The sequence below is a fragment of the Mobula hypostoma genome, chromosome 13, assembly GCF_963921235.1.
Source record: "Mobula hypostoma chromosome 13, sMobHyp1.1, whole genome shotgun sequence".
Classification (NCBI taxonomy): domain Eukaryota; kingdom Metazoa; phylum Chordata; class Chondrichthyes; order Myliobatiformes; family Myliobatidae; genus Mobula; species Mobula hypostoma.
In genome coordinates, this window is record NC_086109.1 from 17063085 (window position 1) to 17089407 (window position 26323).

A 26323-nucleotide genomic window follows, 5' to 3' on the forward strand; every position below is an offset into this window, starting at 1 on the left:
CCAAGGTTAAGACTTTTTCTTCTGGGTTTTAATTATTAATATTAAATTGTATTTACGTTACCTTTCTCTTGGTCTTATATATTTACTTCCCATTATGCCACCGGCATTTAGGGCAGCAGTGAAGGTCCTCCATCTCTGGTGGTGTTCAGGGTTTCCTTCATCATGTCAGTAGCTTCCTCTCAGTTTTCTCTACTGTCAATCATGCAAGTCCCGGGTAGAGACTCAGGAATACTGCCACACTCGGATGTAGAACGATTCTTCATTGCTGTTTCCATAACAATTGTGTTTTACCAGTCAAGGTAGTTAGCCCTGGGCTGAACTCCCAAACCTGAGTGGACTACTAGTCTGACCTCTACCCCTTGACCTGCTTGGCATGAATGCCCCTTCCAAGAGTCAAAAGCATAAAGCCCTGACTCCAGCCAACGTAACTCTCCAGGTCACTGAGGCACCAAAGCCTCCAAACCACGACAAAGCTTGGAGGTTTCTCCTGGTCTATCTCATCTGAATTCACCTACACCTGAGCATATTTTAGTCCGTGTGCTAGTAATTGCACTATCCTGCAGTCTGATTAAGGATTACTGTTACTTATCCTTTCGATCGAGTTCCAAGTGATTAAAAACCCACACTGTGGTAGTTACCAGCCACACACCAAAAGTGAAAACCTTTTAGCTGTATTCACCCTCCTTGAAATCATGTCCCAACAGAACAATGTCAGTGTTTCATTGTGATAACACAATGACCTCCCTGATGAAACATTTTAAATTGATGTGATAACTTGTCTAGGGAAAGATGGCATAAATAAAGCATAAAATTTCCTTAATACTGTTGTATTTCACACTAAAACTGGTCTTTAAAATCAACTGATGCTATGCCTTACCATATCCAGTTAACCAACACAGTAGACCTAATTGGCCTATACTTGTGCTAGTCTGGCAATCCCTAGCTTTTAAATTTCTCAACCTTATTTTCAAATCTCTATTTAGCTTTTCATTTCCTCATTGCTTAAAACTCTGCCATTTTATAACCATTTTATAATCCTAACTTGGATATTTTAAAACTCTAGACATCTATCTACTCCATGAAGATATTTACTTATTATATTAATTGAAAAGCAGTTATATTTTTCTCCCCAGAGTTAGGAAGAGAGTGAGACCATAAGACCCATGAAACACGTAGGAGCAGAATTAGGTCACTCAGCCCATTGAATCTGCTCTGTCATTCGATTATGGCTGATTTATTTTCCTTCTCGACACACTTCTCCTGCCATTTCCTCGTAACCTTTGACGCCTTTATGAACCAAGAACTTGTCAACCTATGCTTTAAGTATACCCAATGACTTGGCCTCCCCAGACAATGAATTTCCACAGATTCACCATTATCTGGCTTGAGAAATTCCTCTTCATGTCTGTCTGAAAGAGACATTGTTCTATTCTGCAGCTGTGCCCTCCAGTCTTCGCCTCTCTCCCACTAACTGAAACATTCTCTCCACATACGCTCTAGATAGGGCTTTCAATATTCAGTAGGTTTTAATGAGATCGACCACTCCCACCCCTCACCCCATTCTTCTCAACTCCAGTGAGTACACAGAGAGATAGAGATAGAGGGTCAGAAAGCAGGACGGTGGCGAGAAAGAAATAGGGGATAGTTGAAATTACTGGGAGTTGTATTGAGTTACAGAAATTATGAGAAAACATGGGAAAACTATTTGAATATCACATTATGCAAGCCAGTAAGCACACCCAATCACAATTGATTTTAGCCAATGTTTTGGAAGTATTTTGCATCCAAGTTTGCAGATGATACAAAGCTAAGCAGCGGTGTGGGTTTTGAGGATTCTGAAGGGCTTGGAGGGAACGTGGACTGTGTAAGTGAATGGACAAAGAATTACCAGATGTAATGTGGAAAATTAACCACTTTCACAGGGAAAATATACACTCATTGGCCACTTTATTAGCTACACCTGCTTACTACTACAAATATCTTACCAGCCAACCTAATACATAAAAGCATGCAGACATGATCAAAGGGTTCAGTTCTTGTTCAGAGAAAACATCAGAATGGGGAAGAAATGTAATCTAAGTGACTTTGATTATTGAATAGTTTTTGTTGACAGACGGGATGGTTTAAGCATCTCAGAAACAGTTGATCTCTTGGGATTTTCATGCACAGCAGTCTCAGTCTAGAGGTTACAGAGAATGGGGCGAAAAACAAAAAAAAAATATTCAGTGAGCAACACACACAAAATGCTGGAGGAACTCAGCAGGCCAGGCAGCATCTATGGAAAAAAAGTACAGCCGACGTTTGAAACATAGAGTGTACTTTTTTCTATAGATGCTGCCTGGCCTGCAAGTTCCTCCAGCATTTTTGTGTGTTGCTCAGATTTCCAGCATCTGCAGACCTTCTCTTGTTTGTGAACGTACAGTGAGAAGCGGTTCTGTGGGTGAAAACATCAGGTTAATGAGTGAGTTCAGAGGAGAATGGCCAGGCTGATTCAAGCCAATATGAAGGAGACAGTAGTTCAAAGAACCTTGTGTTACAACAGTGGTGTGCAGAAAAGCATCTCTAAACGCACAACACATCAAACCTTGAAGTGGATGGGCTACAGCAGCAGATGACCATGAACATACACTCAGTGGCCACTTAATTAGGTACAAGGCATACTGAGTCTAAGTACATCCACTTGATGAAAGTTACAGTAACATGAAGCACAGGAAGCATTTGATGGGAGTGGAAGCAAATTATACATTTGTTTTTATTGCAAGATGATTGAATAATAATTACAATAGGCATCCGTTAGTCTCATGAGACCATGGATTTGCGCCTTGAAAGGTTTCCAGGGCGCGGGCCTGGGCAAGGTTGTATGAAAGACTAGCAGTTACCCATGCTGCAAGTCTCCCGTCACCACGCCACCGATGTCGTCCAAGGGAAGAGCATTAGGATCCATACAGCTTGGCACCAGTGTCATTGCAAAGCAATGAATTAAGTGCCTTGCTCAAGGACACACACGCTACTTCAGCCAAGGCTCGAACTAGCGACCTTCAAATCACTAGATGAACGCCTTAACCACTTGGCCACGCGCCAAGATAATTGAATACAAGAGCATAGAGACCCTACACTAATTATATAGGACCCTGGTGTGACCGCGTAAGGAATACTGTGCAAGATCTCATTTCCCTACCTACAAGAGAGAGATTCAGCAGGCTGATTCCTGGGATGAGAGGTCTCTAATAAGACAAGAGATAGCAGACCAGATCTATACTCCCTTTAGATTGAAGAACAAGAGGTCAGACTCAAACAGCATGAAAACCTTCCTACCCATTAAATCTGCGTTGACCATTAGGCACAATGTTGTTTTGCAGGAATCCAATCCCAGCCAACTTCAGATTCCACCACTCACCTGTACAGTACTACACAATTTACAACCACCCATTTACCTACCGACTCTACATCTTTGGGATGTGGAAGAAAACAAGGCATCCGGGGGAACCCACTTAATCTCAGTTACATGGCCAAAACTCTATACAGACAGTGCCAGAGATCAGAGTCAAACCCCCTTCTCATTTGACAGTGGATGTGCAGTTTAATGATAGATACAGAGGTATAGATACAGAGGTAAAGATCAGCCAGGATTTTAAGGAATGCAGGAAAACTTTTTTTTTATGTCATCGTAATTTCCTGCCAATACAGTTTTAACAAATGTGTTTAAAACAGACCCAACTCCACATTTAAAACCAGATTACTGTTTATTATTTACAGGAATAAAAAAAAGTATGCACATTTGCTGAAACTATTCTTCTACATGTTCTGTACAGTGGTATTGGTTACCAAAATATCACATTGCCCGAGTCACTCAAGTCCTCCACGCAAAAATTATCAGCCTGTTCAATATGAATGCAGCAGAGGTCCAAGCAGGCATTATTCTATCAACACTAAAAAGGATAATTATAAAATAATCCGACCCAAATGGAAGCGGTGGTACAACAACAACTGCTTTGAATAAAACCCGTGACTGTAAGGTTTAAATGAAGAAGCCATTTCTAACTAGCACAGAGGGGCTCACTGCAGCATCGGGATATGGCACATAGAGGAAAGTGAAGCAGTCCAGCTCTGAACCGATGGTGCCAGTGGACAAATTTAGAACTGCTGCCCGTTCACTGAAGAACTAATCCAAAAGATCACAACAGAACAGAGCTTACACCTAAGACACCCACTATTCCAGATTTTGGTCTACATAAGAGTGTAAGGACTTATTCTTTCCCTACACCACCATCTAACTGATTAACCAAAATCCCCAATCTTTTAGGTCAATTCAGTAGGAGTGTTCAAGATCATTGTTTTGCAAAAGAAGTAAAAGTTACAAAGTATATAACTGGACTGCAGTATTGAAATAACATGCCCACTGCTAAGTGGGAGGAAAATTAAACAGAGGTCGACCTTCACTAATCCGACTACCTGTAATCCGGTTCCTTCAATAATCTGGCACTGATTATGCTTAATGTGATTCTTCTGTAATTCAGCATTTTCACTAATCCGGCACTCCTCAGGTCCCAATGGTGCCGGATTAGTGAAGGTCGACCTGTAGTCTCAATCCAAGACCATTCTTCTGGCCAAACCTTCAGCTATCATTAAAGTGAAGATAATCATGCTTGCAAAGGTAAGGATTGTGAAAAATTACGACGGGATATGGAGAAACAGACTGGTGTGAATGTAACATTGAATGGAGACTTGTTTTGAGCATAAACACCAGCATGTGTTCAGAAAGGATGTATATTTAAACTCAGTTTTTTTTTATTTGTTAAATTTTATTTCATTTCTCTCTCTGGTCCACGGTATTCATGACAGATGAGGGCGCCAGAAATGGAACACCTTTCTATCACAAGCGATCACTCAGAGAAGTGGAAGATGGAAGTTATTGAAATGGCATCATAGAGCTAAGCTATTAAATGGAGGGAATCACAGAGTCACAGTTCAATTCTTGGCTGCAGTGTTGTGGACAACTGGAGAATGCAGATACTGAAAACCTGGGAAAAATCATACTTTCACGCAGGTTTTTATACCAAGGGATTCCAAAGATGCAATCTGGGGCACACTGTATTCGGCAATGTCATCTGTGCACATGATTTATATTGAACAGATAAGATCAGGCTCAGACTCAAAAATAAACAATTATTAAATAACATACTAGTGTGGCCAAAAGGAAAGACCAGAGCAGGTAACATGGGAGGGGTAAAGAGGAATGATTCAGGGATGTGGCATGCACAGGATCTATACATTTTTTGTGGATGGAGTGGGGCAAAGGAGGAATATTACACATATAAACACTTGCAGGCTATTCACTTGCTGTGACACGTGACTCTGAGAAGTTGCCCCAATTTTTAATTTTAGATATATATATGTCATAGGATTGTTCAACCATAAGCAAACCAACAGTTAACCATTCCTGCATTTGCAAGGCTGAACAACTGATAAAGTGTGGGGTCTAATCTAGGAGAATGAATTCGAAGAATTAACCTTTTCTTCTTGGACATGAAATCAAAACCAAATCACGGCTAGCCTATTTTATCCAGATTCTTTGTATCTGTTTCTGGTGAGCTTTCACTGTTCACTACACCATGTTGAAAAATAGAGCACATTGTGAGAGGTAAAGAAAGGCCTCTTGATATCCAAGGTGAGGGTATCAACTTTCAGCTTTCTGGGATCCTAAAGGCGAGAGCAAGACATGCCTTCTGGGAGGCTGGTGTAGTATCTCACTACCTTGGGTCTACTGGACAATTACATATATTAGAAGTAGCAGAACAAGTTTAATCTTCACTACTTGTAAATCAGCTAGTCTCCTGCCACAGTACACAGAAAATTTTTAAAAACAGGTTCCAGAGATTCCCAGTGAGGAATAGGGGGGCATTTTGAAAGTGTCTGGTTAGATTCAGCCTGCCTGTGTTTTGGGTAGGACCAAATCTGGTACAAGCAGCAGAGACACCACACACCTGCTACGTGGATGATTTAGGCTTCCAGAGAACATGGAGGCATCATGAACTCTGAAATGACAATATTCACTTCCACTACAGTTCAATGAGGTGTCAGTCACTAGTCTGAAACAGTATTATCAACCCAGCCCGAGGACAAAGAACAAAATTTATCACATTTAGCGTTTCATCACCAGCTGGTTAGCAGAACAAAAGAGTAGAAATATAAACAGCAAGGCATCCAGAAGTTACTACAGATTAGTTATTTTTTTCTTTTTTAAAAAAAGAGACAGACAAACAGAGACAGAGAAAAAAATATTCATCAGACTGTATGGGTCTAAACCGTGCACCAGACTGGTCAGTGTTCAAGCAGACAATCTTCCAGAATCTAAAAGAATTACTCATAGAAAACTCTTCAAATGCACAAGGGTAAAGAAACTCCCCCCATCCCAAAAAAATGATGCACTTGCTGAACCTTGTACACATCTCTGATGTAAGTGCCCTCTGTTATGGTAGAATGTGAAATGCAACACTACTCCATGACATTTGAAGACAGAAGCTTGGCATTCCCAGTGAATTGCTCAAGATGTCCAGTTGATCGACTTTCCAAGGCCCACGGTTCTTCAGGAGGATGGAAGGGAAATCTTCTCCTGATTTGTGAAGGTCACTTTGGGCTTTGGTGTGCACACTGACCAATAGTCACCCTCTTTCTGGATACTGCATCACACCTACTAAAGTACGAAGGCCGCAGGGATGAAGAAGCATCTTTTCCTATCTTCACAGCAGGTCGGAAATGACGGCTCCTCCTGAAAATCCAAAAAACACAAATGAAAAGACACAAGACCATAACACTGCTCATGTGCCATCTGGTTCTGTATTACTCAACAAGGAATGGGTCTAAAACTGGGAGAAATGCAGATGGAATGGATACTGATACAGAAAAGTGTTTTTTGCATTCACAATAACTTGTGTACTTTATCAAATTTAACATCGCACTTCAATGACTCTTCAGTTAATTGAAACTCCCTGGCAAATATAGTCCAGCTCTTTGATATTCTGAAGGCACATTCCAATAACAGATTTGAAACAGATAAGGAATTGCCATCAGAGATTCCAAATCAACTTTCATTTTCACTGAACTTACATTTAAGTTGCAAAAATACAAGACTTTGATCTCGGGATGATAATCCATAACATTGAAAACCTTGTGCCTAAACAAACAAGTAGTAGTGGTTTTTGCTTTAAAAAATGGAAATTTAAAAAAAACATTTATAATGGAGTTCCAGTCAAAAGATTTACATTTGTCACAAACTCACTGCCTATTACCAAAACCGCACACTGCTTGTACCATCTGTTCTCTAAGAGACCACAACATTGTTGCGGAAGATCCTTTAACTGGAAAATACATCATTTTAACATTCTTGCAGTCACTGGGGGGCATCAGACCGCAAAACTAACTTCATTATAAAATAATTACAGTCAAGCAAGCTTTTAATTTTCACTTCTTTAATTATCCATCTAATCAAAATAAAATCATAGTCCTTCCATTGGGAAACATATTCCGTGGTCTTCATTGCTCCAAGAGGAAGCCTATGCAATATGATGATTACACAGGCTGCAGTTTAACATTAGTTAAAAGATCATTAGGCCACTCAGACCATTTTGCCTGGAGTTCAGAAGGATGAGAATATAATGTCTCTTAAGAGACATGACAAGGTAAGCACTGAAGAAATGCTTTCCCTGGCTGGAGCCTCTAGTACCTGGGCTCACGAGCTCAAAACAAGGAGGCAGACATTCAGAACTGAGAGGGGCAGAAATTCCTTTTCCCAGAAATTAGAAGACTTTTGTAATCCTTTACCCAGGAGGATTGTGGAGTCTTATCCTGAATATATGTATAATCCATTCATCTGCAATTTTTTTTTTTTAGAAATTGCAGGATAATAGCAAAGCTGTACAGAGATTTATAAAAACAGCTATAATCTTAGCAAATGGTGGGGGCTGGGTCAAGTGGTCTACTCCAGCTTCTATTTATTGCATTATTTATTTTCATTACTTACTTTGTTAAACTTGCATCCATTTTATTCATGCACTTAGAATACTACAGCAGAGGAAGAATCTTCGGCCCATCTAGTTTGTGGCAAATTATTGTTCTGCCTAGTCCCATTGACCTGCACTTGGACCATAGCCCTCCTTATCTCTCTCCATTGCCCACATTTCTCATAAATGTTGAAACTGAATGCACATTCACTGCGTCTGTTGGCAGCTCATTCCACACTCTCACCACCCTCTGAGTGAAGAAGTTCCTCCTCATGTCTCCCTTAAACATTTCACCTTTCACCCTTAACCCATGACCTCTAGTTCTAGCCTCACTCAATCTCAAAGGAAAAAGCCTGCTTGCATTTACCCTATCTATATCCCTCATAATTTTGTATATTTCGATCAAATGTCCTCTCATTCTCCCACACTCCATGAAATAAGTTCCTAACTTACTCAACCATTCCTTGTAACTCAGATCCTCAAGTACCAGTAAAATCCTCGCAAACTTTCTTTGCACTATTTCAATCTTATTGATGTCATTCCTGTTGGTAGGTGACCAGAATCAAAAAACCAGTAACCTGAATTTTCATGCAACTTGCCTCTCAGATGCCTCTATTCTATGGAAACATTAACACAAATAACCCCTACCATCAGACAAGTGGTCCTTGCATTGTGTCCAACACAGCACCTTTGCCTGTTAGCATGCAGGAAACAGCATTTTAAATATTATCAGTGTCTCCACTGCCTTGTATTCTATTATTCAGGTTAAATGATTCAGCGATCTGTATGTTTTATTGATTTCAGTTCTTCCCAGTTTAAAATATCCCACACTGCCACGACTCACGTTAACATTTTAGACCACGGCTCATCAGTATTGAGTGGAAGTACCCCACAAATGTTAAAAAGAGTTTTCTTTATGCAAAGAGGAAAAATGAGTTAATGATAGGCAAGCCAATCCATTATACTACAGAAGTATAGAGTAGCACAGGAAGGAACCTTTCTGCCCTACATTCTGCATTGGCTCTTTGGTACAGCCATTGAGCTAATGCCAGTCATGTAACCCCATATTTGTTTTTCCAGGTTTCCTTTGATTACTATATCCTACGTCTCTGCTAGAAATGCGTCCCAAACAAGCAAGCTTTCTTTCATGTCACCTGTTTCCAAATATCTTAAATCTGTGCCTTCTGATTAGTTTCCAATGGATTGAACAATATTGAATGTTGAGTTGAACGAGGTGTAGTGGATATTAATGTTTTTTTTCTTTCCTCCAATATGAGATTCCATTAGAACCTAATGTACTGTGAGCTCACCTGTGGGGCATGTATAATGTAAATGGGTGGGAGAAATAAGAATGCATCATTAAATGAGGTAGGGCAGCAAATAACAGAGAGCATAAAGAATAACTCTTCCTTATTGTGAGTGGAACAATGCCAAAAGATTTAAGGTAACTGGTAAAAAGAATCAGAGGCAAATGCATACTGTATATTCTGCTCTTTTTTAATGCATCAAGATATTGTGATTTTAAAGGCATTGCATCTGAAACAGTTGTGGAAACAACTTTAATAGTAACTTTCAAAAGGGTATTTGATAAATATATGAAGAGAAAAAAATTCAATGTGATGGTGAGTTTGCAAAGATGCAATATCAGAATCAGTTCGTAAAACTTGCTATGCAGCAGCAGTACAGTACAATATTTAAAATATAAAAATGAATAAGTACTGCCTAATATGATTCAACATGGAATAGCTGAGTTGAATAGACTGCATATGTTTTGTGAGAAGCTGGATGAACACATAAAGACAGTTAAAGGAGAAGGCATGGTTTCCTTAAGGAAAAACCTTTTTTTGGGATGTATCTATCCTGAACTTTCCAAACTGCTCCCAGAAATTCCAGTCATTACTTCTCTGCCGTCATCCTGCTAGCGTCCTCTTCCAATCAACTTTAGCCAGCTCCTCACTCAGGCCAGTGTAATTCCCTTTACTCCACTGTAACACTGATACATCTGACTTTAGCTTCTCTCTCTCCAATTGCAGGGTGAATTCAATCATGTTATAATCACGGTCAGTTTCTGTCTGTCTGTCTCTTGTTTTACGGCGGTTGGCATCCAGCTTAATGGTGCATTACCACCACCCTCTGCTCCAGAATGTGCACTAGACATACATTCTAAATCCCTTCACCCAATCACACACACACACACACACACACACAAACCTACACTTCACCCTCCCATCTTTGACCATCCTAGTATCCTATTCCTGTTTATTCGTCATATTCTATAAAAAACCCCTGTACCCCTTAAAAATGCTAAAAATACCCGGACTTGTGCTCTCTCACCCATGCCCAGCAACCCTTTTAATGTAAATTCCTGCATCCCCAACTCCCTTAATTTATTTCTCATCATCTCTCTCTGTATCCCATACTTCCTGCAACTCAGAATCACGGTCAGTTAAGGGCTCCTTTACTTTAAGTGCTCTAATCAATTGCGGTTCATTGCTCAACTCTCAATCCAGAACAGCTGATGCCTTAACTGACTCTAAAAAGCCATCATGTAGGCATTCTACAAATTCCCCCTTTTTGGGATCCAGCACCAACCTGATTTTCCCAATTTACCGGCATACTGAAATCTCCCTTGACTATCATATCACTTTTGACGTGCCTTTTCTATCTCCTGTTGCAATTTGTAGCCCACATCTTTGCGACTGTTCAGAGGCCTGTATACAACTCCAATCAGGGTCTTTTTACACTTGGAGCTTCCTAGCTTTACCCACATGGATTCCACATCTTCCAACACTATAACACCTCTTTCTAAGGATTTAATATCCTTTTTTTTATAAAAAAAAAGAGGTGGCTGAAGAGATTATGGAGGCATTAGTAATGGTCTTTCAAGAATCAATTGATTCTGGCATGGTTCCAGAGGACTGGAGAATTGCAAATGTCACACCACTCTTCAAGAAGGGAGAAGGGCAGAATAGAAATTATAGACCAGTTAGTCTGATCTCAGTGGTTGGGAAGATGTTGGAGTCAATTGTTAAGGATGCGGTTTTACGGTACCTAGAGGTACATGATAAAGATAGGCAGAAGTCAGCATGGTTTCCTCAAGGGGAAACCTTGACCGACAAATCTGTTGGAATTCTTTGAAGAAATAAGCAGGGTAGACAAAGAAGAATTTGTGGATGTTGTATGCTTGGATTTTCAGAAAGCCTTTGACAAGGTGCTTCACATGAGGCTGCTTAACAAGCTAAGAGCCCATGGTTTTAAAGGAAAGATACAAGCAAGAAGCATGGATTGAGCATTGGCTGACTGGTAGGAGGCAAAGAGTGAGAATAAGAGAGCCTTTTCTTGTTAGCTGTCAGTGACTACTGGTGTTCCACAGGGGTCTGTGCTGGGATCGCTTCTTTTTACATTATAGGTCAATGATTTTGATGACAGAATTGATGGCTTTGTAGCCAAATTTATGGACAATACGAAGGCAGGAGGAGAGGCAGGTAGTGTTGAGGAAGCAAGGAGGCTGCAAAAGGACTTAAGACAGATTAGGAGAATGAGCAAAGAAGTGGCAGATGGAAAACAGTATCGGGAAGTGTATGGTCATGCACTTTGGTAGAAGAAATAAAAGCGCAGACTATTTTCTAAATGGAGAGAAAGTTCAAAAGTCTGAGGTGCAGAGGGACTAATGCGGGATTCCCTAATGATTAATTTGCAGATTGAGTCAGTGTTGAGGAAGACAAATGCAATGTTAGCATTCATTTTGAAGACTGGAATATAAAAGCAAGGATGCAATGTTGAGGCTTTATAAAGCACTGGTGAGGCCTCACTTGGAGTATTGTGAGCAGGTTTATGGGCCCCTTATCTTAGAAAGGATGTGCTGACATTGGAGGGGGTTCAGAGGAGGTTCATGAGAATGATTCAGAAATTAAAGGATTACTCCCGAGGACCAGTTGATGGCTCTGGGCTTGTACTCACTGGAATTCAGAAGAATGAGGGGTGACCTCACTGAAACCTATCAAATGTTGAAAGGCCTCGATATTCGAGTGTATGTGGAGAGGATGTTTCCTATGGAGGGGAAGTCTAAGACCAGAGAACACAGCTTCAGAATAGAGGGGTGTCCTTTTAGAACAGAGATGAGGAAAAAATCTCTTTAGCCAGAAATTGGTGAATCTGTGGAATTTGTGCCAAAGGCAACTGTGGTTGATTTAATGCAGAGGTTGATAGAATCTTGATTAGTCAGGACATAAAGGGTTATGGGGAAAACGCAGGGCAGTGAGGCTGAGGAGAAAATGCATCAGCCATGATGAAATGGCAGAATTGACTCGATGGGCCAAATGGCCTAAATCTGCTGCTATATTTTATGGTTTTATGTGATACAATTGGATGAAGAGAAATGGGAGGAGTGCTCTATGGAGTATATACATTAGCAAACCAGTTGGACAGAGCATCCCTGGTAATGTATTGTAAATTCTATGCAAATCCATGCAATCAGATAGCTAACCCTCCCCCACAAAGAAGCAAGAGCAGGAACCAGAGGAAATGAAGAAAAGAGGGAAGGGGAAAGCACAGGTACCAGGCAAGCTGCAGGAGCTCCCACCGTGGTCCTTACCTGCGGGTGGCTCGGCCACTTCCGCCAGCTCCTTGCCCTTCACTGCTCCTTCCAAAGGTTGACCTCTGTCCCCTTTGAAGGCTTTCGACTTAATGAAATCTTTCTCTTTACCTTTCGTTCCTTTTGGTCTGCCCGCTTGTTTTTTCTTCGACTTGCCATCACCCTTCACACCCAGCAATGGGTGAACTTCTGCAAGAGACAACCAAGGTCCCAGTTACTTTAGCCTTAGAAGCAGCTGGTTCAACATCAGCAGAAAAGTTGGAAAGAGGCATAAGCAAACCAGTGGGCAGACCCAAAACTCAGTACCTCTTGGGAGTATCATAATTCCACTGTTCTTATCATATCAATGATAAGAACAGTGGAATATTCACAAGGAAGGAAATAAATGTTGTCGTGAGACTAAAACTGTATGTTAATATATTATACTCATTAATATATAGTAATATACATATTAACATATTATAATAGATAAATATAATTCTACAACACAGAAAGCCATTATATCTGTAATTTGAACAAGTAATCATACTACGTACTATGTTCTTTACCCAGATCTCCACTTTATTTCCTTTTCAAGTAATACCCAATTACCTTTAGAAAGTGGTTACTGAATCTGCTTCCACCATCCTTCTGAGCTGTGTAAATACTATTAAGAGTCAAAATAATCAGTTCGACTTAAGACTTCAGTCAATTAATATAATGCCGGAAGAGGCATTTTGCTGTTAAAGTCAATTCCTTGTTTCAGGCAAATTAGTTCTACAACTGAAGAACCACAATACGAATCAATACCTCCAATGCCTTAGATAAGAAGGGGTGTAATGATACTCAGCCAGTGCTCCCACTTGTGATTACTAACCAATAATTGAAAAGCTCTTTGGACTTATCAAGAATGCTGGAGTTAGGAGAGGATCAGATTCGGATACAATTTTTTTTAATTACACATCAACATGAAGAACTCTGATGAGGCATTTGAGTACAATCAAGAGCACAATCATTCAATCATAGTACCTCTTACATCCTCCCAACATTCTAAGGATCTTCACAGGCAAATTTTAAATGATGCCTTCATTGACTAAGCATTTGAACAAAGCAGCAGAGAGAGCAACAGGGAAAACTGCTGATAACTGGTCTGATAAAGAATGAGTAAATCGATTACCATCAGATGGTACTCCTTGCAGTTCAATATTAGTCATCTTAGGTTTCTTCTTGAGTGGTTGTGATCCATCAGTTGATGCCTGCCTTTTTTTCTCTGGGTTGTTCAGGTCATCAGTTCCAGGGTTCTGCCAAGATATTAGAAAGGAAGGCAAATGCAAAGTTAGCATTCATTTCAAACAAACTAGAATTTAAAAGCAAGGATATAATGGCTGAGGTTTATAAGGCATTGGTCCTGGTAAAGAAAGGATTAATATGTGAGGACTGTTTGATGTCTCTGCCCCTGTATTCACTGGAGTTTAACTGGGGGGGGGGGGGTCATTGAAACCTGATTATTAAAAGACCTAGATAGTGTGGACGTGGTGAGGAATTTTCCAATCGTGGGAAAGTCTTGGAACAGAGGACATAGTCTCAGAATACAAGGACGGCTCTTTAGAATAGACATGAGAAGGAATTTGTTGAGCCAAAGGGTGGTGAATTTATGTGGCCCTAGATCTAGATTCTCCTGCCTGAAGATTTAACCTCTCAGCACCTAGTCTGAAAATACACCTCAGAGTCTGTCACCGTGCAATCAATTCTCTTGTGAAATTCAGGTTAATATACACAAATCTTACAAAGTCTCTCCTCACAGCTCAAAACTTTATCTTGGGGAACAATTTAATAACTCTGCACAAACCCTATTGCAAGTATATCCACCTCTAGGCTATGAAGTGCTGGAGAAACATGGGGATGGATGGAAGAGTTAGAAGATGACAACAAAAATAATTTTAAATCCAAGGCTAATTTAAATTTTCTCCAGCAAAGATCAGTGCATACAAAGATTGTAATATCTATCAGAGATTTGACAGTTTTTTTTTAAATATTAAGGGAATCAAAGGACTTGGGATTAATGCAGGAAATTGTGCTAAGATAGGTTAAAAAAAAAAATTCAACCACGATCTTACTAAGTAGGCACAAGGGTTCAGGTGTACATCTAAGTAGCAGAGACTTGGTTGCAATGGATTGGTGCAAGGTCTTATGAAGATGTCAAGACCAGAAAATCACTGCTTTGAGGGAAGATTAGAAGAGCAAGAAAGTTCTCTTTGTAAAAGAGGGGAGGATTTAATTAAGGGGTACATAATTATGAAGAGATAGAAAGAACCAACTTTCCTTAACAGAGGTTGAAAGCTCTGGGCACAGATCTACAGTAAATGATAGGATTCTATGGGAGATAATTTTCAAGGAGAATTTCCAGTGATCTGGATGTCACTGTGTGTAAAGCTAGAAGAAACCATCATTTAGATGTGTACTTGAACAGCCATGAGCTCCAGGACCAGAGATCAAATGCTGGAATCTTTGCACCATTCTGTTGTTTTGCACTCGCTGTATATATTCTTACCATGTACACTGCTTACTCTGCAAGCTTCATATAAACAAGGAATTTCTTTGCATCCTAATGTGACAATCAATTAATCTGAATCTGATGAGGCTGGATAACTCTTTTCAGACTGGCATGGTGGGCTAAATGTCTTCCTTATGCCTCATAAATTTCCAATGATTCTAGGATGTCAGGGGGTCAACATGAAGCCAGCTACAAGCGTATTTATTTACTGGGTGGTACGTAGCATGCCGCTAACCACTACGCTGCCATGGTGCTACTGTATGCTGCGATACACAACTCCAAAGTGTAACATAATGACCAAAGAAGCTAAAGAAGTGCAGAAACAAGCAAATGTAACTGAGGTGAAAAGGTGGGTTAAAAGATAATGCAGAAAATTAATCTAGGACTCAATGATTGCATGCAGGTTGCAGCATGTTTCGTTGAGTGTTAGTCAATTACCAGAGTGGTAGAGCTGCTAGCTAGGGACCAATGACAATCAGCTCTACCATTCCCAGCAATCTGCATTACTGATTCTATTACCATCAAGGCAGACACCATCACCACATGATCAGGAAAAATCTAGTGCTTGGAACCCCACATCCAAAGTCACTTGTTCCTCCCAAACACCCAACACTTAACATATAATTTCACTTTATGCTCACGATATTCAGAATTATCCAATTATTATGAAACATTTCAAGACAATGCCATCTTAAACTCAAATACAACACTATAAATACGGTCCTCTCTTTAGATGATGCCTGACCTCAAGCATTCAGTGTCTGTTAGTCTGGATTTCCAGCATCCGCAGAATCATTTCTGTTTATGATTACAAATACAGTTAATGTAACCTGTTATCTATCTTCAAGAGATTATGGAGTTCAATTCTGTAACTATATCTCCCCAATTATGGCCCTGAGCTAAGGCACCAATCTCACTTGCACGGGCTCAGGTGGAGGTCCATAAGGATTCTCTTCAGGGTCTTCCACTTCTGGTGATATTGGAAGGTAGAGCAAGGCTTTGCAATCCTCAAATTCTTCATCGCTGTAATAAAACAAAGAATGCAATAAACAATACCACTGACGCTCTCAAACTTATAGTCTGCCTTATTCAGTAAACAAAAATAGCAACTTTTTTTTCCAGCTGAGATTTCATATAAAATGCTGAAGGATGCCAGGAACATAGCTGTATATATATTTCTGTATATTGATGTACACATCAAGAACAGAGTAATTCTGTATTGGAGGAATACTCAGTAGTACTTGTTGGATCAACACATTCTGATTTGTGTGTACTCAGTTGTAGGCTTCCTATCCTAAAAATGATCTCAAGGTTAATGCATACAATTTTTTTCAGCTTCTTGAAGTATTGCTTTCTAGCAGACAGTAGCTACCCTGAAACTACCTTTGCCAGATATTGGCAAATTAGAATATGAAGTGTAAATATTCCCAAGACGAATGTCATGGTAAGATATTCAGAAATAAGACATGATGGTGTGATCCTCCCTGGCTTGAACCATTTTGGACATATACATTCCCATTATTGCCACCCCATGATGCTCTAATCTAACAATTTAGTCCTATTGACTACCACATGATGTGATAACCTCCTATAAACTAGCTAGGTACATAATTGTGATGTACATCAAAGTTGCATGAATTTCTGGAAATCTGAAATAAAAACAGAAAATGATGGGAATACTCACCAGGTCTGGAGAGAGGAAATTTGTTAAAAATTTCAGATCATCAGATGCTGTCTGAACTGATGAGTAATTCCAGCATTTTCTGCCTTATCACAAGAATTTCAATGTAGATCAATAAGAGAAGAGTAATTTCGTATCAGAGGTACCACTTTTACTTCAGATGCAGAATATCAAGCAGCGTACATCCTGAAAGTCTCTGAACCATTACAAAACCCGTGCACCTTCAACAACACAGCTGCAACAGTTGAAGAAAGGCAGCAGTTCACCATCAGCAGAATAAGCAATGAACCCTGGACTTCTCAACAACAGCTGTGTTTCAGGAATAAATATTTAATAACACATCAGACACACCGAAGAGATGGAAGAGGACAATTTGATGTTGAACCAATTATTGTCTGCAAGCTATACAAGGGAATTTCCTAGCCTTAGAATGAAAGTTTGATGTGCCATACTATTCAACAGCAGACACTAAATTAAATTACCTGCTACAAAATGCAGCAATAGGATCCACGGACGTCACATCAACTTCTTCATCCTCCGCTGCATCTCCGCCTAGGAAGAATTTCATAAAAGAAGAGGTAAAAATAAAAGAAAATTGATATTATAAGATATCTGACATATGTTCTTAATCAAATAAAACAGATTATCACCACAAAAGATGGCGATAATAAACACGAAACAAAAATTGGCAATAAACACAAAACAAAAGCTGCCTGTCACAACTCAACACATTTTAATTTGACAAAATACTGAAAGAAACCTTCAATAAGTTTCATTGAAGTATTACTTTTGAAACCATTATTTAACTTCTATGGAGTGTTTCAAACCTGGTTTGTTTCCTAGAATGGTGCTGTATGCAGTCAGACGGTACATCAACAATTCCCCAATGCTTTTTTGGAAGTAAAGGGCAATGGACTCAAAACAGACATTCAGTTTGTTCTTAAATCCAAGCCAAAAGAATACCAAATGACAATTTTTTTTGAAAGGGAATTAACAGAAAAAATTTATTCCACAATTTGAAATGTGATAAAGACAATCAAGTAGGCAAATCCACCAGAATGTGACAGCCCAGCTGAACTGTAGAATTGAGAAAATGCCCTAAAACATTTAAAGAGATTAGCTTTTTTATTACAAGTACAGCGAAACATCCAGCGTTTGCAACAAAAATCAGCTCACCCCAAGATGTGCTGGGGTAGCCCACAAATGTCACAATGCTTCCTGCGCTAACAAAACTTACCAACCCTACCTTGTAAGTCTTTAGAATGCTGGAACACCCTGAGGAATTCCACGTGGTGGTGGAAAAGAAGTACAAGCACCTTGCAGTCAGCAGCAGGGATTGAACTATGGTGTTAAGCATTAACTAACCACTGCACTACTGCGCTCCCCAAGTATAGTAAGAAGGAATTGATTTGACCTTATACATTTGAAAATCAATCTTTTGAGTCACAGGGTAACCAAGAGTAGTTTCTCAATATGGACTACTAGAAAAGATCCATGGAAAAGTTCTGCCATATTGTGTATCTGCAAGGACTCAGTTAAAAGATCCTGGAACGTGCAGAAAATTGTTGAGGAGTTTATGTGGCCAAGCACTGCTACACTGGTCCCTTACTGCAACCTCTGCTTCCATATCAGTAATTTCCTCTGAAGTAAAATTGAATTGAATGCCTGACTGCAATGTGTAATAAGAGGCATGGATGTTCACGCATGGATGCCACATCATCTTTGAGTCTCAATACACCGGATTCATCACAGCACAGAAACACTAAATTTTTAGCAGTTCTAGCACATGAATTAATAGCCACTCTGCAAGACGTGACAGGCATCCTTACCAGTCTGTTCCGGCTCACTCTTATCTTCATCTTCAATATCAAACTCTGATTCTCTCTCTTCATATTCAACATTCTCGTCTAACTCTTTGAAGTCTGGAGCAAAAGCACTCCAGTTTTCCTAAGAAGATACAACCAGATTAGGCAAACAGGCTTCACTCAGGATACGAAAAAACAAAGGTCTAAATCAAAAAGGCTTTTTTTGCTCAAACATAAGAAGGGGAAAAAAAAAGAAAGCATTCTCTCTATTGCTGATCATGGCAGTCTTTTAAACTGTGTGAAAGATTCACCTTACTTCTATTACCTTCGAACAAAATGTTATATTTATTCCCACTTCTCACTCCAATAACTGAATTGATTCCACAAACAACGGACTCACTTTCAACTTAGACAATACAACTCATGTTCTCAATATTTACTTTCCCCCTTTTTGTATTTGCATAATATGTCTGTTGGTTGTTTGTTAGTTTTGTTTATGCGCAGTTTTTCACTGATTTTATTGTGCTTCTTTGTATTTACTGTGGATGCCTGCAAGAAAATGAATTCCGGGATTATATATAGTGACATATATGTATTTGATAATATATGTGGTTTGAACTTTTACAGGCTTGCTTTGTAGAATTTCCCCCAAGAACCAGATGATAAAACAGAGCAAAAAAAATGAGGGGGTAAGAAGTACAGCTCTTAAGACTGTAGAACTTGCTTAAAAGTCAATTTAGAGACAAATGACTGACATATCCTGCCATCCAAAACAAACTGTTCACTCAAAATCTGTCAGCCATACCTTCTGAACCAGACAACTATGAAGGAACAGGGGAAAAGATCTGTTCACTAGCCATGCTCTAACACCTCCTCATGGCTAGAACTGGCTGCTGGCTAGATTTTCTTTTCTGGTCAATTCAGGAAATGAAAGATATGATCCGGAGTGCATTAACCTTTTTATTTATCATATTGAAATAATTTCCACATGTGTTTTTATTGTTCCCCTACTCCTGAAAACAGTGGTTCAGGCTGGGGTTCTTTGAAGCCTCCATTCATACATACCTTGTTCCAATGACCAAGCCTCACACTGAAACCTGGCCACCGAGTATGGGAGGGCCACACATTTAGATCTTGAAACTTAATTGCTTTTGGGCCGGATGGTGGCGCAACAACATCGGCGCCGGACCCGGGAGCGGGGGTTCCCGGGTTCGAAACTAGTAAGGTCCGCCCCCGAGCGCGCTTTCCATCCGTGCCGGGTTGAGCGTTGAGACCGCAACTCGAAATACTGCAAAAATGTCTGTGTGAGAAGTGATGCGTCACACAGTCTCTCTCTCTCGCTCTGCGTCTTGGAAAAAGCCATGAAAAATCCATCATCACGGACGCACACACGGACATGCAGACGCGCACGCCCACACACGCACGCACACACACGGACATGCAGACGCACACGTGCAGACGCGCACGCACACACACGCAGATGCAGACGCACAGACTCACACCCACGCAGGCACACGCCAAAAAAAACCTTAATTGCTTTCATTTAGCACAGGTCACCTGAATAAGGCACTATACAGACCCGATATCTTAAGAAATTAAAATGAGCCCTGGACACTTACTACTTGATTCTGAGCCCAAATGGATACAACCCCACTGGATATTGAAGCTATGATCGGTCGCACAGGATGCCACTAAAAAAAAAAATCAAAAAAAAAAGTAAAATATACAACTTTGACTGTAAACACACACAAATTTCAAAATAGATTATTTTAAAATAAATTACTCTTGAACTAAAAGGTCTCAAATATTTTAAATGCTGTACGATGGCAACTGACTGGTAGTTCACACTACCAGCCCGTTGCATAGTAGAGTTCTCAGAGGGCTTGAAATTTATGGTTTATGTATTTTTAGCTGTGAAACCTTCCATAGGATTACTCAGGTGCTACTAAAAGTCTGGGCAGGAACTCTTTAAGTCCATTAGCTATTAAGACGACGACAACATGAACCATTCATGACTAGTTACTTACCGCTACATCCAGCAGTAGTTCTCCCCGTGTGCCATGCAGGATCTTAACCAGGTTTCCTATGCTCTTCTCCCAGATGTAGAGGGCATGCTGCCGTGCTGATCCAGCACAGATGTACTCCCCGTCACCAGAGAAACAGCACTTTTTCCAAGGTGTTCTGTGATTGAAATTAATCACCAGATCACATAAATTAGAAAGACCTTATCACAGAAGTGGAGCCCCTTTTCAGACTATTCAAGTACACACGTGTTGCTTCAAAGACAAAAGGTGAAGAAAGTTGGTGTTGCCTTCGCCATCCACTTCCTACATGCAGACGACTGAAGTGTTTTAAGCAAACCACAACATTGCCTGTTTTTTATTCCTTTGGTTATTAAACAACTACTAGTTAAACAAATGGCATTGATTTCAGGCCTCACATCTCCAGGTTCAAGAACAGTTACTAACCCTAAACCACCAGGCTCTTGAACAAAAGAGGATAACTACACTCACTTACCCATCCATTGTGATATTCCCACAATCAATTTATATTTGCATTTGCACAGTTTGCTGCCTTCTGCACTCTGGTTGATCTCTCATTGATCCTGTTATAGTTACTATTCTATAGATTTGCTGAGTATGCCCAAAGGAAAAATGAATCTCAGGGTTATATGTGGTGACATACATGTACTCTGATAATAAAATTTACCTTGAACTTTGGACGGTGTGGGCAAAGTATCTGAGAAGTTAATACAGAAAAATAAAATTTGTCCATTCTTATTGATAATTTTTGAACAATAATAACAAATTAAATTGAATGCCTGTCGTCAGATATTCAAATCAATTTTAAACTTGAGCATTATGAACATAAGTACGTGCTGCTGAAAACAGCTGACCTCACATCTGTGTTTGTAGCAAACATAACCACTTTGTTATACAACCAGCTGTTCAGAAATTGTTTCACAATTGTGAATTTCATTACCTGTTCACCAGGTCCTGCAGCTTCTGCATGGGTTCAGGCTCGCCATCCCGCCCACAGGTCAGAATTTCCCTACCATCGTACACTCGAATGATTCTGTCTGCTGTGTTGATTAGGAAACAGCTGTCAAGAAGGAAAATAGTTCAATGAAAGTCAATACACCATCACACTGACGAAAGGAAGAATTAACTACGTGAGCAAATACACTGAGACATTCACCTTAACATTGCTGAGCTGTACAAGGTGTTTAAATACAAACCAAAATGTACATAGTAAAGTCTACTGGCTATAATTTCAGGGAGGAAAAATAGAGTTTAAAACCCTAAGCACAAGAGATTCTGCAGGTGCTGGAGATCCCGAGTAACACACAAAAAAACTGAAGGAACTCAGCAGTATGAAGAGGAATGAACTGTCGACATTTTGGGCCAAAACCCTGCATCAGAACTAGAAAGGAAGGGGGAAGGCGGCCTGGTTATTAAATGTTTTGAAGGGGAGAAGTCTATTTTACTCCAGTTCTGTTCATTAGATCAGACCAAATTATGTTTTCCAACACAAATCTTTGAGGAATACAGTCTGATTTTTTTCCAGCTTTTATAAAACTGGGAGAATAATGCTTCATTCATCCATAGCCAAGCCATGCATCATATTCGAAGTAAGTACATCAACATTCCTTCACAGTTGCTGGGTCAAAATCCTGGAATTCCCTCTCTAACAACATTGAATAACTCAAGGACTGCAGAAGTTCAAGGCAACTCATCCACACCCTTTCAAGGGCAATTAGGGATAGGCAATTAAATGCTGGCTCAGCCTGTGAAGCCCACAACCCTGCAATGAATTCAACAAATCTGATGAGGAATGTGCATGGACAGATACCAGGAATCAGCCTACTGGTGTTTCTGTAATTGCAGCCAATGCATCATGAAGGCTCAGAACAGCAGCCAATGGCTTGAGATGCCAGAGGATACCTGGTATTAGACAGTATGCTCTCAAGGAATCAATTAATTTAGACAAAGAGAAAGAAACACTTCTGAAGCAAAAAGGAAAACATGAAAGTTTAATAGCTTCCAAATATAATTATAGTAGTGAGTTTTCTGTGGAACTCAATTCTCTCATTGGCCAATCACTGACCACAAGGTTTTGCACAATTGACAAATATGCACCACTGAAACAGAAGTTCTCTCCAAAACAATAAAATCTGAGAAACACTGAAGTTCTCACCTGCCTTTCCTTGCAAATTCGATGGACTTTATAGCGGTGGTATTGCTGGTACCTGTTGTGACTCGGAACGAAGCCACCAGCTCTTGTGTATCAGTCTTTAATACCAAAATCTGAAAATGAAAGCTGCAATTTAGCATTATCAACACACAGGAAGTTAAGTTGCCGGTTAGAATACTCTATGTAACGGAGTTATTTTTCACCACTGGTAAATTTGCAAATGATAAAATTAAAATTGTAAATGCATACCAGACCACTGAGAAGACAAAATAAATCTATACCCAGAAAATGACCACACATAAAACATTAACAGCTTGGAGAAGCTCATCAGGTTAGCAGTTTAAAAATATCCTTGGGCTTGATTGTTAATCCATGCCTACCAAGCTAACCTATCCAAGTGGAATAATAAGGTCATTACGGCTGACATCAGCGTTCATCGAGTTGGAAATTTAAAAGCTTTAAACAGGCCTTTTAGTTCTGACCATTACTGGCATCTATTTGGGAACGTCCAAAAGGAAGATCAGAATTAGATGTGCTCATCTCTCTTTCCTTCTTCCTCATTGATAGACATGATTTCTCACTGCCAGCCTCTGAGGAGCAGGATGTTAAGGGGCAGGTCACATGATCGTTATCTACATCTGCGAAATTGTTCCCCAGATATCAGAAAGAGGGCAAAGAATAGGCAAGAGGTGGATCCTTTGTCAGAGGATAGGCTGAGCACCTTCACTCCATCCACAATAGGCAAGATTTCCCAGGGCCACCCCTTTTATTTCTACTTCCCAATCCAACTCGGTCTACCGCCACACACACGTTGGAAGAGCAACACCTCATATTACATCTGGGCAGCCTCCAACCTGATGACACAAATATTGATTTCTCCAACTACTGGGAACTTTTCCTCCATTCCTCCCGCCCACCCCCGCCCCTTTTTGCACTTTCCATTCTGGCTCCCCTCTTACCGGTTTGCTTGTCCTCACCTGCCTATCGTCCCTCCTCTGGTGCCCCTCTACCTTCCCCTTCTCCCATGGTCCACTCTCCTCTCCTTCCAGATTCCTTCTTCAGCCCTTTACTTTTTCCACCCATCACCATCCAGCTTCTCACTTCATCTCCCTCCTTGCTCCCTCACTGGTTTCACCCTTCACCTGCCTGCTTGTATTCCAACCAGCGTTCCTTCTCCTCCCCCACCTCCCTATTCTGGCTTCTTCCCTTTCCTTTCCAGTTCTGATGAAGGGTCTCTGCCCAAGATGCTGCCTGTCCTGCTCAGTTCCTCTAGCACTTAGTGTGTGTTTCTCTGGATTTCCAGGATCTGCAGAATCTCTTGGCTTTAGAATAGGCAAATCTCCCTCTCCAATGCTGTGAAAAGACTAATAGATAAAGCCAGAGGAGACAGGTTAGGAACTTTGAAATTTGGTTCTTAGATGGTTTATCAGAATGAACCATAGAAGCTAACAGATAATTAGATAAATTTTACTTTTAGAAGATTACTATTAAAGAAAATTAAGTTTTACTTGTATAATTACACAATTACTAGTACATCTCTCCTAAAGAATCTGTAAGAATAAGATCAAAAATTAACAAACTTTCTTGTAATACTCACCTTTCCCTTGGCATTCCCTGTGTAAATATATTCTCCTCGTCGGTCAAAAGATGCCACAACATTAAGATCTGAATCATCGTCTACAGGTAGAACTACATGCTTGGAATCAGAGAGAGTTAGCAACACTGGCGCACACTTCATCGGACAGACAAGGACTCTGTTCCTATTGGTGCAAATATAAAAATCAGAAAATTAGACACAAGAGATTCTGCAGGTGCTGGAGGTCCAGAGCAACTCACACAAAATGCCGGACAAACTCAATGGGCTGATGAGGTGCCTCTGCCCGAAATGTTGACTGCTTATTCCCCTCCATAGATGCTGCCTGACCTGCTGAGTTCCTCTAGCATTTTATGTGTTGTAATAATTCAGAAACAACCCATTTTTAATCACATTGTAATAACCCAAAATGGTTCTCAGAACCCAATAAAGTATTTCAAACTCAAAGATCATATATTCAGACTATTGGTATCAAGGGTTATCACCGACTGGGAACACACCAATTAGCTATTAACCCTGCTTCAAAACTGTTAGGGCATATTCTGGAGTTACAGTATATAGCAAATATTAATTTCAACAGTAACCAGTCTTCAATCTGAATGTGGGTTGTAGTTTGAATTTAAAATGCAGCTCTGAACAATGGTCTTCCTGGAGCTGCAGATTGGGGCTGATTGCAAACCAGCAAACACCCATTCACTTGAGATGTCTGCATATGCATGAATGCAGCTAGAGAGAATGCTGATTAACATTCAATCTAGGGTACTGGAATATGGGTGTGAAGATTTAGGTGTTTGAAAATTATACGCAACTTAAATGAAGCATTGTCAACCCAAAGTATTGAAGTAAACAATGCCATTGTAACCACTGAAACTATACTGAATTACCATTGATCTTAAGGATATAAAAATATGATGTACTCTGAGTCTAGGAAGCCTCTTCTTCCAAGAGTGTCTCAAGTGTGCTGAATAAATCACCAGCATCAGTGTCTCCTGGTAACTTTGTTCACAGTCACAACAATAACCATTATTTTAACTTTATGGATGCTAGTGTTGGGAATGTTGTCCAAACTTATCTGTGATGTTTTTTACTTGGCCTATCATATCCCCAATGCCATTAATCACTCCACCCTCTTCTTTATATTTTAACCCCTGCCACTGTTCGGCTTCTGGAATTGCTTTAAGCATCTGATCTTCCAGTTCTAAAAAAAATGGAAAGGTTCCCCTCTGCCTTTCAAATTCAAAGAACTTCAAAACATTTTACAGCCAATTAAATACTGAAGTATTTGAATCCTGATGATGGGTCTCAGACCAAAATGTTTACTCTTTATTCCTCTCCATAGATGCTTCCTGACCTGCTGAGTTCCACCATTATTTTATGTGTGTAACTCAAAATACTTCAGTTATTGTTGTAATGTAGGAAATGCAGGAAGCAATGTTTACACTAAGCTCCCACTAAGTGATAATGACTAGATAATCTGTTTTGATAGAAATGTCAACTGAGGGATAAATACATTCATCAGGTTACTCCCTCTCCTGTTTTCCTCACATTAGTGCTTTAAGATCTTCCATGTCCATGGTCTGGACCAGGACTTGGTATGATGTTTAGTAATCCAAAAGGCAGCAACTGAACAGTGAAACATTTCCTCACTACTGCCCAGCAGTAAAGATCTTGATATGCAAAACCATCATCAATCTGAAGGATTATCTGTATTGACTCTCTTAGCTGATATTCACTGACCTGTCAAGTGTTTCCAGTTTATCACTCAAGCTTCATTTGTAAATTTTTTTTGTCAATTTAGTTAGTATATTTGAATTCAAAAAACAACATCACTTCTTAGCCACTATTAGGACCTAATTGAACAATTTTAATAATGATGAGGATATCAAAAGCATCAGGTACACTTGAGATCAGCCAAACAGGGG

At 39.9% G+C, this 26323-nt stretch overlaps 1 protein-coding gene across 2 annotated transcripts in view; it reads right to left on the reverse strand.

Annotated features, from left to right (window-relative positions):
* Positions 1 to 3545: 3545 nt before the first annotated feature.
* The window catches only part of rbbp5 (retinoblastoma binding protein 5), a 35687-nt gene continuing 12909 nt past the window's right edge, over positions 3546 to 26323 (reverse strand). Inside the window, exons 5-15 of one of the 2 annotated variants that reach the window (XM_063065367.1) lie at positions 24405 to 24567; positions 22811 to 22920; positions 21596 to 21715; positions 20641 to 20794; positions 20233 to 20304; positions 18638 to 18755; positions 17291 to 17360; positions 16045 to 16150; positions 13751 to 13874; positions 12706 to 12783; positions 3546 to 6769 (exon numbers count right to left, since the gene is read on the reverse strand). In XM_063065367.1, the coding sequence (XP_062921437.1) occupies positions 6741 to 6769; positions 12706 to 12783; positions 13751 to 13874; positions 16045 to 16150; positions 17291 to 17360; positions 18638 to 18755; positions 20233 to 20304; positions 20641 to 20794; positions 21596 to 21715; positions 22811 to 22920; positions 24405 to 24567 (1144 nt within the window). In that variant the 3' untranslated portion in view covers positions 3546 to 6740. Of the gene's footprint in view, positions 6770 to 12594; positions 12784 to 13750; positions 13875 to 16044; positions 16151 to 17290; positions 17361 to 18637; positions 18756 to 20232; positions 20305 to 20640; positions 20795 to 21595; positions 21716 to 22810; positions 22921 to 24404; positions 24568 to 26323 lie in introns of both variants that reach the window. The other variant, XM_063065366.1, reaches the window with a different exon arrangement.